This window comes from Rousettus aegyptiacus, unplaced genomic scaffold (assembly GCF_014176215.1).
Source record: "Rousettus aegyptiacus isolate mRouAeg1 unplaced genomic scaffold, mRouAeg1.p scaffold_m13_p_7, whole genome shotgun sequence".
Taxonomy (NCBI): Eukaryota; Metazoa; Chordata; class Mammalia; order Chiroptera; family Pteropodidae; genus Rousettus; species Rousettus aegyptiacus.
In genome coordinates, this window is record NW_023416310.1 from 10,232,661 (window position 1) to 10,244,663 (window position 12,003).

The 12,003-nt window shown below is 36.7% G+C and overlaps 1 protein-coding gene across 1 annotated transcript in view; it reads right to left on the minus strand.

Moving 5' to 3' along the window:
- Window positions 1–12,003, minus strand: part of LDAH (lipid droplet associated hydrolase) — an 86,253-nt gene that overhangs the window by 19,465 nt on the left and 54,785 nt on the right. The window contains exon 5 of the mRNA XM_016144755.2: window positions 9,160–9,394. Coding sequence (XP_016000241.1) covers window positions 9,160–9,394 — 235 coding nt within the window. The remainder of the gene's footprint in view (window positions 1–9,159; window positions 9,395–12,003) is intronic.

Here is a 12,003-nt window from a genome sequence, read left to right on the forward strand (position 1 = left end):
TCAGGGGGTGGGGCGGGGTCTAGAGGAAAAGCTTGTTGCCTTCTTCGAAGTCATGGGAGAGCTGCCATCACAATGGAGGCCAGAGCTGGAGGCTGGAGTGTATCAACCTTGGTAAGCCAAGCTGGCAGGGACTGGTATAAAACTAAGACAAATCATTGCAGGTAGGAGGGAGAGTCTAAGAGCTCCTGATGAGACTGCCCCAAAACCAGGCCACATAATACAATGGTCACAGCATCAAGAGAAAATGCAGTGGGAAGTCAAAACCCAATTAATGATAAAATAGGAGGCCTGGGGGAGATGTACGCATAGCTTTCTGCAGTAGAACTTGTGGGTGGGAAGCCGGGTTTCCTGCTAGTAGAATGCCCCCATGTGTTTGGTTTTGCCATTATATTGAGGAGACAGAGCTGTTGGGGCGGAAGCAAAGGGAATTGCTGGAGATGGGTAGTTGAACTAGGTGAATAGTGAAGGCAGGAAATCTGCCATATGTGGGTGTGTACGCTGCAGTGTAAAATATGACTTATTCTGACCAAGATACTACTTCTAGACACTTTGATTTTTTAAAAAAATGGCTGATAGGTTTCCTATGTCCAAAGTATATACCATGATGCTCACAAAGACAAATCTACCTCTTAAAAAAAATGCTCATTACAAAATCTGTTGGATTAGAAAAAGGGGTTGGTCTAGTCACCTCCACGATGGGAGGGTGGCTGGGAAGGGCTGCCATTAGCAGGCATATGAATAGATGTGAAACAGCAAAAAGTTTCATTTTAGATTCTCTTTAAAATAACACGCATACTAATAACCATCGTGGGAGCTGAGATGGGCTCCTCTGTGGCTGGGAGCATCTAGACGTGCTTCGAAGAGGGCCTGCCATAAATGCACTGCACGCCCCGGTCTGAGGCTGTCTTGCCAGGGGCCATGAAGCCTAGAGACGTCCTGCTGGGACGTGGCTGTGATGGATTTTAGTTATGGTGGGGGAGAAGATGGAGTTAACTGTCTCGGCTACTGGGTAACTAGCGCAGATGGAGTGCACTAGCTAGGTGTTTGATAGGTGGGACGTGCTATGATGAAGTCTATGAAAGATGAGTCCTAAGACCGTCATGGAGTGGGGATGTAGTAGGTACTATGTACCTACACAAAAGCCTATTACAAAAAATCCTTATTTTTCTCTCCTAGAGACATGGGAAAGCCAAAACATATGACTTCATATCCCTTACAGCCAGGGATGTTACATAGTTCTGGCTACTAGTGTATAGGCAGACGTTCCTGGGGGAGGACTTCTCTTTCTAAATAAGCCAAAGCCTCACCAGGGATAAGCTCTCTGCTTTTTTCTCCCTTTCCCTTTATACTGTCTGAATGTCAGACAGGAGCTAGAGGGGCAGAAGTCATCACGTGATCATGAGATGATGAGCATGAAGATAAAGGACCATGTTCGAAGAACAAAAGAGACAGAAATCTAGAAAGAGCTCACATCCCTAATGGCACCATTGAGATGTTATTTATCTCTAGACTGTCTGCCTCTAGATTTCTTGGTGCATGAGGAAAATAGATTCCTATCTGTTTAACCATTATAATAGTTCTCTGCTACCTACAGCCAAACTCAGTCCTAGTTGATTAAGATAAATAAAGATGGGGCCTTTGAATTTTCCAGGTGCTTTTGGTCATATGATGTTGTCCTTAGCCTATCAGACTGGTACTTGTGTCAGGAAGGGGCGTGGCATCATGCCACATCTACACATATTGGGACTTCCCTGAGAGGAGGCAGAGGGAGGAGCCGTCTGAAGAAGCCTTCCTGGGGACAGCTCCTCCTAGTACATCTTCGGACTGCTCCTGAGGCTGGCAAGATGTCGCTGAATGTAGGAGAGTTAGGGAGACAAGCCAAGCAGGTCTGAATGACAGCAAAATTCTTGGGGCTGAGGGACAGACTGTGAGACTGGAAGGCCCTGGAGACATAAGCATCCCACGCTCTTGCAGCGCTCCATCCAGACAGAGCTGCTCAGGCACAGCTAAGGCTAGGCACTCCGAGGAGCATACACGAAGAGTTTGTCAGAAGATTAAGCAGGATTAGACACGCTCAGAAACCAACTAAGATGAAGTCTCCTTATAAGGGGGAGTTCTCTGATAGTTCTTTATTTGTTTCCAGATTGTTTTTTCACCTTTTCCTGAGAGTGCCAAATGTGGCTTTTAACAATGTGAAAACCAGACCTACAACAGCAATTCTTCCATTCTGAAATTTCTGCAGAACTTAGAGAAATGTTTATTACTTACACAATGTGTTATGTGTTTTTCCAAAAGCCATGACTTTGGTTATTGTAAACATCCATTTAGTCTGCAAAAAGACAATCTTATCTATGTGACAATGAGTACACCAAAGTTTTTACACAACTTAAAGTGTATGATTTTTAAAAATAATAATAAATTTTAAAGTGGCAGATAATTGAAAAATATCATTTTCTTTAGAAAGTGGAACCTTCATCAAGTCATTTAATTCTAAAATAGAGATGATACTCTAGAACCATCTCTAATCACCTTCTCCCCTAAATCCTAATGGTGACCAGGCACACACACACAAATCTACGCCTTCACTGCTGAATTTTAGGCTAACTATGCACAAATCATTAAAATTGTAGTTGGCTTTTACAAAAGAATTTTCCTAAGCTACACACATAAATGAGAGAAGAGGTAACATGAGAGTCTGGTTTTGTCCTATTCAAAAAATTATTCTGGGATCGAGTTAAACAAATTATGAGAAGAACTTTGTGATTCTTCAGTGAAGCTTATGTGTCAGCTCTTTGAATAGTTCAGTTCCTTTCATATCACTGTACCTGTTTTAAAAAATTATTTCTATATTGATTAAGGAAAAGAAATATTATGAAAGTTTCTTTCACAAGAATGTATGCAACAAAGTAATGTAACATACCAGGAAGACCTTTTGTCGCCGTACTGTTTTTCTTGTTAGGTGACGAAAGGAATTAAAACATTGATTTGGCCTAACAAAAAGACTCTAGAACATTTTTTAAAAGTTAATTATCTTGACCTGTGATACTACTAAAATATACTTGCTTTTAGCTTTGATCAGAAAAATCACATTTAGCTGTCTCAGTGAAAAGTCCATTTCTCATGAAATCGAACATCTATTCTAAAGAAAATATGTACTAGATATTAATTTTTTTGTAGTATATAATTTTAATTCCAGAACTAAAATTAAAGAACAAACCCACACATATTCTTTAAAAATAACACTTAAAACAATCTAGTTACGTAAACCGAACAGATGAACCCTGTGGTAAAGTTTATAAAGTATGCTAATTGGATGAGGGCTCCTCTTCCCTGAATGCTGGATAGGAGATGATGTTTCACCACTCAGTCTGGTGAAGAAGGCGAATGTACAGAAGCTCAGTCTAAACGAAGGGACATGCCATCTTCGCCAAAAGGGCAACAGCATTGGAAATACTTGCATATTTTGGCTCCTTGAATTTTTCAGACCTTACTACAACAAAAAAATATGTGTATAAACCAAAGGATACAGAAAATCAGTTTCTACCCAGATAGGGCAGGATTTATTATCTACTACTTGGACGGGCAAACTTCCTCCCTTTGTTTCCGTAAGATTTCTACTGAAGCACAGACGTTACATAATGTGTAAACATTGCGAGGCCTCCTAAAAGTCGAACTGGCATGTTAAAGGTCATAGTCCGGATGACCGTCAAGCGACAGAGAAGCAGGTCTGTGGTGGAAATGTCTGGATGGCACAGCTGTGACACTGAGAAAGACCTTGGACCTGTGTCCCTTTCTCGTAACAATCCCTCTTTTTGTATAAACCTGAAAATCATGCCACCGACTCAAGTGGCTGGTCTGAATATTGACTGCCTTCACCATTGATGGGCTATAAGCTCGGGCAGGGTCCACCATCATGCGCAGGGGCCAGTGTCTCACAAGTACTGCTCTCTCTCTCTCAGCTGGGACTCTCTTCCATTTGTAGTAAGCAATGTAACAGGAATCACATAAGAGATGGCCAGGGCCAGCCTGAGCAAAGGCAGCTTCTGTGGTAGTTGCTGCAAGAGGAGCCAAGGGTGACATGAGATCCAGAGGGGACAGGTGGGAAGAGGTTGGCTAGGATGATCGAGATGCTTGGTAAAGGATCATCCTAGGGTCACTACTGGGAGACTGAACCAAGAACCCTGGGAAGAAAGAAGACAGGTAATTCTTGCCTCCTTTCCTCTTACCCGAGATATATAGACTGAGTGGGTAATGGGAAAAAAAAAAAACAAACTGAAGTACTGGGCAGATCTAGAACAAAGAGAAGAGAAAATCGAAGGACGAGATGCCAGGAACAGGTGGGCTGTGCCCCACAAGTTCGTTTGCAAGCTGGTTGTTTGGAACAGAGATGAAGCAATGGCTGTGTTCAGTTTGGTATACAGAGCCTATATTGCACATCGTATAGCTCTACGCTGGTTGAGTGGCTGGAAGGACTGTGTCCTGTGTCCAAACGGTCTTGCCCTCTGATGCCTACACTTGAAGCTACAGGAAGATGCAGTAGGTCGGTTACTGCAGCTGAAAGGAAAATTCCCTTCTGTCAAGTGTAGCTTATGAAGCCTACCTCTCTAAGAGGGTGTTTATAACTCTGGGGCAGAAAACTGGAAAAAACCTTTGGTAGTTACCTGTTTTATCCATAAGCTTTGCCTCTTCAGAGTCAACTAGCGTCAGATCAAAAATATTTTTTAAAAATCCCAGAAAGTTCAAAGAAGCAAAACTTGAATTTGTCGCATGTTAAGCACTATGCTGAATCTACCCAAATGAAGTGAGAGGCAGGCATACCCTGCTGTATGTGAAAATATAGGTTATATGCAAATATTACACCATTTCACATAAGAGGCTCTGGCATCTGAGGATTTTTTTTTTTTTTTTGTATCTGTAGAAGGCCTGGAACCAATCCCTTGCAGATACTGAAAGATAACTATACATAGGTCATTAAATACATATAGAAAAACAAGTAAAACTTTCTTATATCCCATGTCCTGATTTGGGTTTAGAAAATATTTCTAAGGAGGCACAAGGAAAACGCAGATAGTTGTCTACCTAATGCCTATCAGAAATCCAGATGTTTTGGGTAGAGTGTCCTATAAATGTTTTTTAAACCCTGCTGGTTGATACTATTGTTGAATTCTTCTATGTTCTTGCTAATTTTCTGCCTTGCTCTATCAATCGTTGAGAGAGGGGTGTTTAAATATCCAAATATAACTGGATTTGTCCTTTCAGTTCTATTAGTTTTTGCTTCGTATACTTTGCAGCCATCTTATTTAGTGCATATACATTTAGAATTGCTGTCTTCTTGATAGAGTGACCTTTTTATTACAATTATGTAATGTCCCTCTTTGTCCCTGGCAATGCTCTTTGCTTTGAAGTCTATTTTATCTGACACAGGTTGCTCCTGATATTAGAAAGTCGAGTGTTCTTATGAAAACTTTCCTAAGCCAAATGGCAGAAAGTGAGGAGTTATCTCTTGCTTTCCAAAAGTTTACATTACACTACTTTGCTTTTATGAAAGACCAACATTATTAGTATGGTAACAGTTTTTTTTTTTTTTTTAAAGTGAAAATCCTTTTTGTATTTCTTCTGGTTAGTGAAAGCAGGTCTTTTTAAAAAGCAAAGTGGTGTAACATGAACTTTTGGAAAATTGGGGATACCTGTATCAACACCATCATTCCTGGCTCCTTTTGATTAATGTTTGCATTATATATATTTTCCCATTCTTTTACTTTCAATCTACTTATATAATTTTATTTAAATTGAGTTTTATTAGACAGTATATAGTTGGGTTGTTTTTTAAATTGGTGTATTTGTCTTTTAATTGGCGTATTTAGGCCATTTACATTTAATGTAATTATTAGTACGTTAGAGCTTGAATGCCATTTTATTATTTTGTTTTTGCTGTTTTTTCGTTTCTCTGTGTCCTTTCTCTTGACTTCCTATGTGTTACTGAATATATTTTTGAATTCCATTTTTTATTTACCTACAATGTTTTGCAGTATGTCTTTGTATAGATTTTCTAGGTTATTCTAGGTATTACATTACATATATGGAATTTAATACAATCTACTGGTGTTGACATCAAGTGAAATTTAGAAACCTTTACTTTTTGCTCTTTTACTCTCCCCATTTTTAATAGAATTGTCTTATATACTTCTGTATACATTTAGAACCATATTAGTGTTACAATTTTTGCTTAAACTGTCAAACATCATTTAGAAATCTCAAGAGAAAAAAATGTAATTCCCCACATTTTCCTTTTTTTCTTTCTTAATGTTTCCAGATTCCTTCTTTTATTATTTCTTTTATGTTTAGAGAATTTCCTACAGCTGTTCTTTTATGACAGGTCTAATGGTTACAAATTCTTTTAGTTTACCTTATTGGAGAATATCTTAATTTCCTCTTTTTGCCTAAAGGATATTTTTGCTGGATATAGAATTTTGTTTTGACAGTTCTTTTCTTTTTGTATTTGAAATATATGTCATTTCTTTTGGCATCTAGAGATTCTGATGAAACCAGCTCTCAATCAAATAGATTTTCTTCTTTGAATAATGTATGATTTCTCTCTAGTTGTTTTGAAGACATTTGGCTTGTTTTAATTTTCACAAGTTTGATTATGATGAGTCTTGGTGTGGTTTTCTTTGGTTTTACCCCATGTGGAGTTGATCCAACTTCTTGAATCTGTAAGTTTATTTATTCTGCCAAATGTGGGAAGTTTCTATTTCTATTTTTCTATTTTCATGTTCACTGATTATTTCTTCTGTTCTCTCTACTTTACTGTTGAGCCTCTTCATTTTTTAAGTTATTTATTTTTTTATTTCAGTTATTGTATTTTTCAATATAAAAATTTCCATTCAGTTTTTGTTTACATCTCTTTCCTGAGACTTTCTATTTTTTCATAGTTTCAAACATGTTGCCTAATTGTACATTGAAACATTTTTATAATGGATGCTTTAAATCTTTGCCCAATAATTCTAACATCTCTATCATTTTTGTGTTGGCATCTATTGTCTTTTTCAATTCAAGTTGAGATTCTGGGTTCTTGGTATGACAACCAATTTTTAACTAAAACATGGACATTTTGGATATTATGTTAGGATACTCCAGGTCTTTTTTTCCCTCTAAAAGTTATTATTAAATATTTTATTAAAAGTGATAAAATTTGAGAAATATTGAAAATCAAAAGGAAAATGTGAGATGTCAAAATTGGTAGGATCAAAAGGATGAGAAATGTAAGAGGTCAACCTGGACTGAAGGACTTTTTTTTTTTTTTTTTTTTAAATTAAGTTTATCAGGGTAACACTGGCAACATGGAAAGTACATCAATTTCATCTTCCTAGAAGCAGAAATCCTTGGAGAAAAATAGTCATTAACTAGTGAATACTTTTTAAAATTATGTCTAGAGGGTAAAAAGAAAAATACTAAAGGAGAAAAAAAATGTAAAGGGAAATAAGATGACTTACCGAAGCATACGTGGAGTAATTTTATCTATGTTTGCTAGAATTTCAAGTGATGTCTGTTTGATGTCAAATTATTTCCAAAGATGTATTGGCCCTTGAGATCATCCAGTCTGCTCATCTAGCCTACTCAAGATCAGTGGCCAAGAACCAGAGAAGGGAAAGGACTAGGCTGAGGCCACAGAGTAAGTTTGGGGCAAAACTAAAGTGAAAGTTGAAGGTTTCTGACTTACCGTCAGTGCCATTTTCACTTACTAGGCCATCTCTTTCTTTTATATAATAATATGAGGGAAGGATGATGAGCTGGACCACAAAGTTTTTAAGGGATACCTCCAACTTCAATCTTTGGTGATTTGTATAACTATTCTGAACCTTGCTTCCCTTCTCCCTATTTCATCTTCTTCCACTGCTATGCTAAGGCCAGAAGGAAGAATGGGGGTTGAGGACGACACGAAGGGGAAAAAATCCACAAATGCAGAAAACATACTGGTTGGATTTGTGATGACTGCTTCTTGCTATATATTTGGAAAAATACCTCTCATACAATATGTAGCTGTTCAATATAAAGGTTGGGCTGTGGCTCGTTTCTGAATTCACTATCACTTGATCTTGTGGCACTCTTAATGCAGATGAGCAAGGTAAACTTTATTTGGGAATCCTACCTTTATGATTAACTGGGACAAAAGACAATGGTAACAGCTACGGTAAAAAGAGGCTTAGCATAGTGACAGATTGCCTGAGTTGAACACTACTCACTAGTTGCATGGCTCTGGGCAAATCTCTGTACTTCTACTATATACAGAGACATATCTTTTCTGTACCTCAGTATCTTTACCTATAAAATGGGGTCAGTAACAGTAACTAAACCTCATTAGTTCTGAGAAATACAGGTAAAATCTTAGAATGGTGTCATTAGCTGCTGCTGCAACTGGTGTTGTATCATTCATTAGAGGCTTATATAAATAAAATATTAGATAGGCAATTTGTATATATTATCATAATTAATCCCAGAATAATCTTTTGAAGTGTGGTATATAATTATATCATCTTATAGGTTAAGAAAACGGGATCGTTTTATTGTGAAAATCATTTACTGTGTAAATTCATATTAACTAAAAAGATAGATTACATTTAAAAACAATGTTTGAAGCTTAAAGTAAAGTAGCAAAAATATTCCCTGGCACATTTAGAAAGTATAATCAGCAAAGCACCTAGTATTATAGTACCGTGACTATTATTTATTACTTTTTAAATTTAACCCCCTCCAAAAACATTTATGGTGGACAATAAAAGCGGAGCCTGTTCACTCTATGGGAATATTGGGGTTGGTTTCCTTGGGCTGCTTTTGCAAAATTCTCACACCAACTAACATGGCACACCTTTGATTTATATAAGGACTCCGAACATACTCTGTACGGAAGAATTCTTTCTTACCAATTCTGCAGCTGGAGTGGAGAATCAACAGAATAAGGTTTTAAATTAAAGCTTGTAGAGCCTTTTCTGTCATACAGAACTCTCCTCACTCTATTCTCATTTTATTTCTAGTTTTAAACTTCGAGAAGAAAAAAAAAAACAACACAAAATTCCTTGCTTGATATTCATCCACTGTCTGAGATTATTCTCTTGCCATTTTCTGATATGAGAATCAAACCATGTTTTAAAACGTGCTTACCAAGGCAGAAGGGTTCCAACGAATTCTGGAGTAAAGATTCATCCGGCAGGTTCATTATCTGACAGCTCATCCTGAGCAACCAGGACTTGATTTTCTCCGGACATGGTTTAAGTAACAAGTAGCTAAAAACATTAAAAACATATCGAAACCAGCACAAAAACGGAGTGGCGATCCTGCCGTTGGGTGATTCAGACAGTCTCTCAATTGTTGGAAAGAGCAGGAAGAAGCGAATTATCTACAAGAAAAAGCATATTTTGATGAGAAGTTTTCTTAAGAGATAACCTGTTGATTTATTGTTTCTTGTATCGACAAATGACTGGGTTATGGAATATGACTAAAGATCTATTTGGATGGAGAATCACCATCCATTATCTTCTCATCCCATGACACATCTGGGTAGGGTATAAGGATGTCTCTTGAATTGTTAATTTTCAGAATGAGGAGGAAGTCAGATTCCTAGATAACTTCTTGGTTATGATGGCAATTCAAAATCTCTTGGAAGGATTGATGAAAGAAGAAATTAATGTACCATTTTAGTAGTTACAACAACTCGATTGACTAATGATACCAGAAGAGGAACTACATTAAAAACTGTTTCTAGCCAGCATTTCTTTTACCGATTATATTTGGAGATCCTTTTCAAATAGGTCCTCTACTCCTTAATCTTACCAGCCCAAGATAATTTCTAATAGAACCAAATAGATTTCTAACAACTGATTTAACCTTAATAAAGTGTAGGACAGGGACAAGTGAAGCTGGAAATTGCCACATAGGAAAATGTTTAAGGACAAAAATATAATTTCAACTCAATTCATCAGAATATCAGAAAATGTATTTTAATAATACTCAAGAAAAAAAGGGCATTGCTAAAACATTTTAAATTTACCATTATTTACCAATTTAATATTAAAAAAATTAATATGCAAAAACAATTTCTATGGGGGATCAGAAGTCAAAATAGTTAAGCATACTCACTATCAATAGAGTAACAAAAATGGAATAGATCAACAACATTAATAGGTTACAGAAGAGAAAATGAGAATGAACACATGGTTTTACTTTTTAAAAAATCTTTTAAAATGCTAAGTCTAACACATGTACTGAAAAGTGTATAAAATATAAATATGACTTTTAACAAAGAATTCATAAAATGAAAGGTACGTGTGTCAAGAAACAAAAAAAAAACATTGCCAGTATGGCATCTCCCAGTCACAACTCCTTCCGCTGCTTAAATCTTAGGTAACCTCTATCCTGACTTCCCTCCCTTGCTTTGTATGAATACTTATCATCCTTTAATATTATAATCACTTTCTTGTTTTGCTTTCACATTAACACTTCTCATCCTGCTACAGACTGATTTAAGTCTCCCCCAAATGCATATGTTGAAGCCGTGACTCCCAATGTGACTGAATCTAATGATAAGTAATTAAGGTGATAAGGGTATGGCCAATAGGATTAATATCCTTATAAGGACAAACCCCAGAGAGCTCGCTCTCTCTTTCCAAGCACACACAAAGACAAGGTGTGGTGGTCTGGTGAATGCACAGTGAGAAGGTGGCCATCTACAGTCCAGAAGTCTCACTAGAAACTGACCATGCTGGCATGATCTTAGACTTATGGCCTCTAAACTGTGAGACAATATATGTCAGAAGTTTAAGCCACCTAGTCTATGGCATTTTGTTAAGGCAGTTTAAGCAGACTAATATATTTCCCTGAATATTATAGTTAATTTCTGTTAATGAACTTTATATAAAGTTTGCATATGTTTTATATAGTTTGTTTTTAAACTTTATAGAGTGTATATTTTATTTCCTTTAATAAGATTCATCCATGTTGATATATAGAGCAATCGCTTATTATCTTTGCTACAGTTTTCCATTGTATAAACATACCACAATTTATTTATTTTATTGATAGATGTTAGGGTTGTTTTCAATCCAGAGGTACTATAAATATGCTGCTATGAACATTTTTATACATGTCTCTTGATAGATGTGTGCATGTATTTCTGTTGACTTTATCACCTCAAAGTGGAAATGCTGGGTCATATGGTGTCCATATGTTCAGCTTTAGCAGACAATCCCAAATAACTTTCCAAAGTAGTTGTACCAATTTACCTCCCTACCAACAAACGTGAGACTTCATCTTGTTGCATATCTTCACTATGGTTGGTACTGGCAAACACTGTAATTTTGACTAACTTGGTGTATAGTGGTATTTCACTATGGCTTTAGTTTTGTGTTTCTCTGACGACTAATAAGGTTTAATAGCTTTTATATGTTTACTGGACATTTTTTATATCTTCTGAAGTGCTTATTCAAACTCTTGAACATTTTTTCTCTTAGGCCGCCTTTTTTTATTATTGGTTTGTAAGAGTTCTTTTTTTTAGATACCAGTCCTTTATCTAGTGGCAGTCTTGGCTTGCTTGTTCAACTCATTATTACTATTTTTTTCATAAAAGGGATAAGTTCTTAAGCTTGATGTAGTTGAATTTAACAGTCTTTTTTTTTTCTTTTATAGTTACTGTTCTTTGTACCTGGTTCAAGAAATTCTTCTCCAACCTCAAGTCATGAAGATATTATTTCTTTATTCAAAATGCTTCTTTAGAAATTAAATAATGCTACCTCTTACCTGCTCTACAAAGTGGGTTTTAAACCTTTGGTGGTGTTTAATGTCAGTGTGAGTCTGTTCCGTGAGTTACCTTTTCCCTTATGTATTTACATTCTTCCTCTGGATGAGTTGCACACTCTTTTCCCATTAGGACCTGAGACTATAGGTGGGTTATTGTGGACTTAGTCTCCATCATCTTCTACAGTCCTTTTTCGTCATAACCTGCTTGATGGC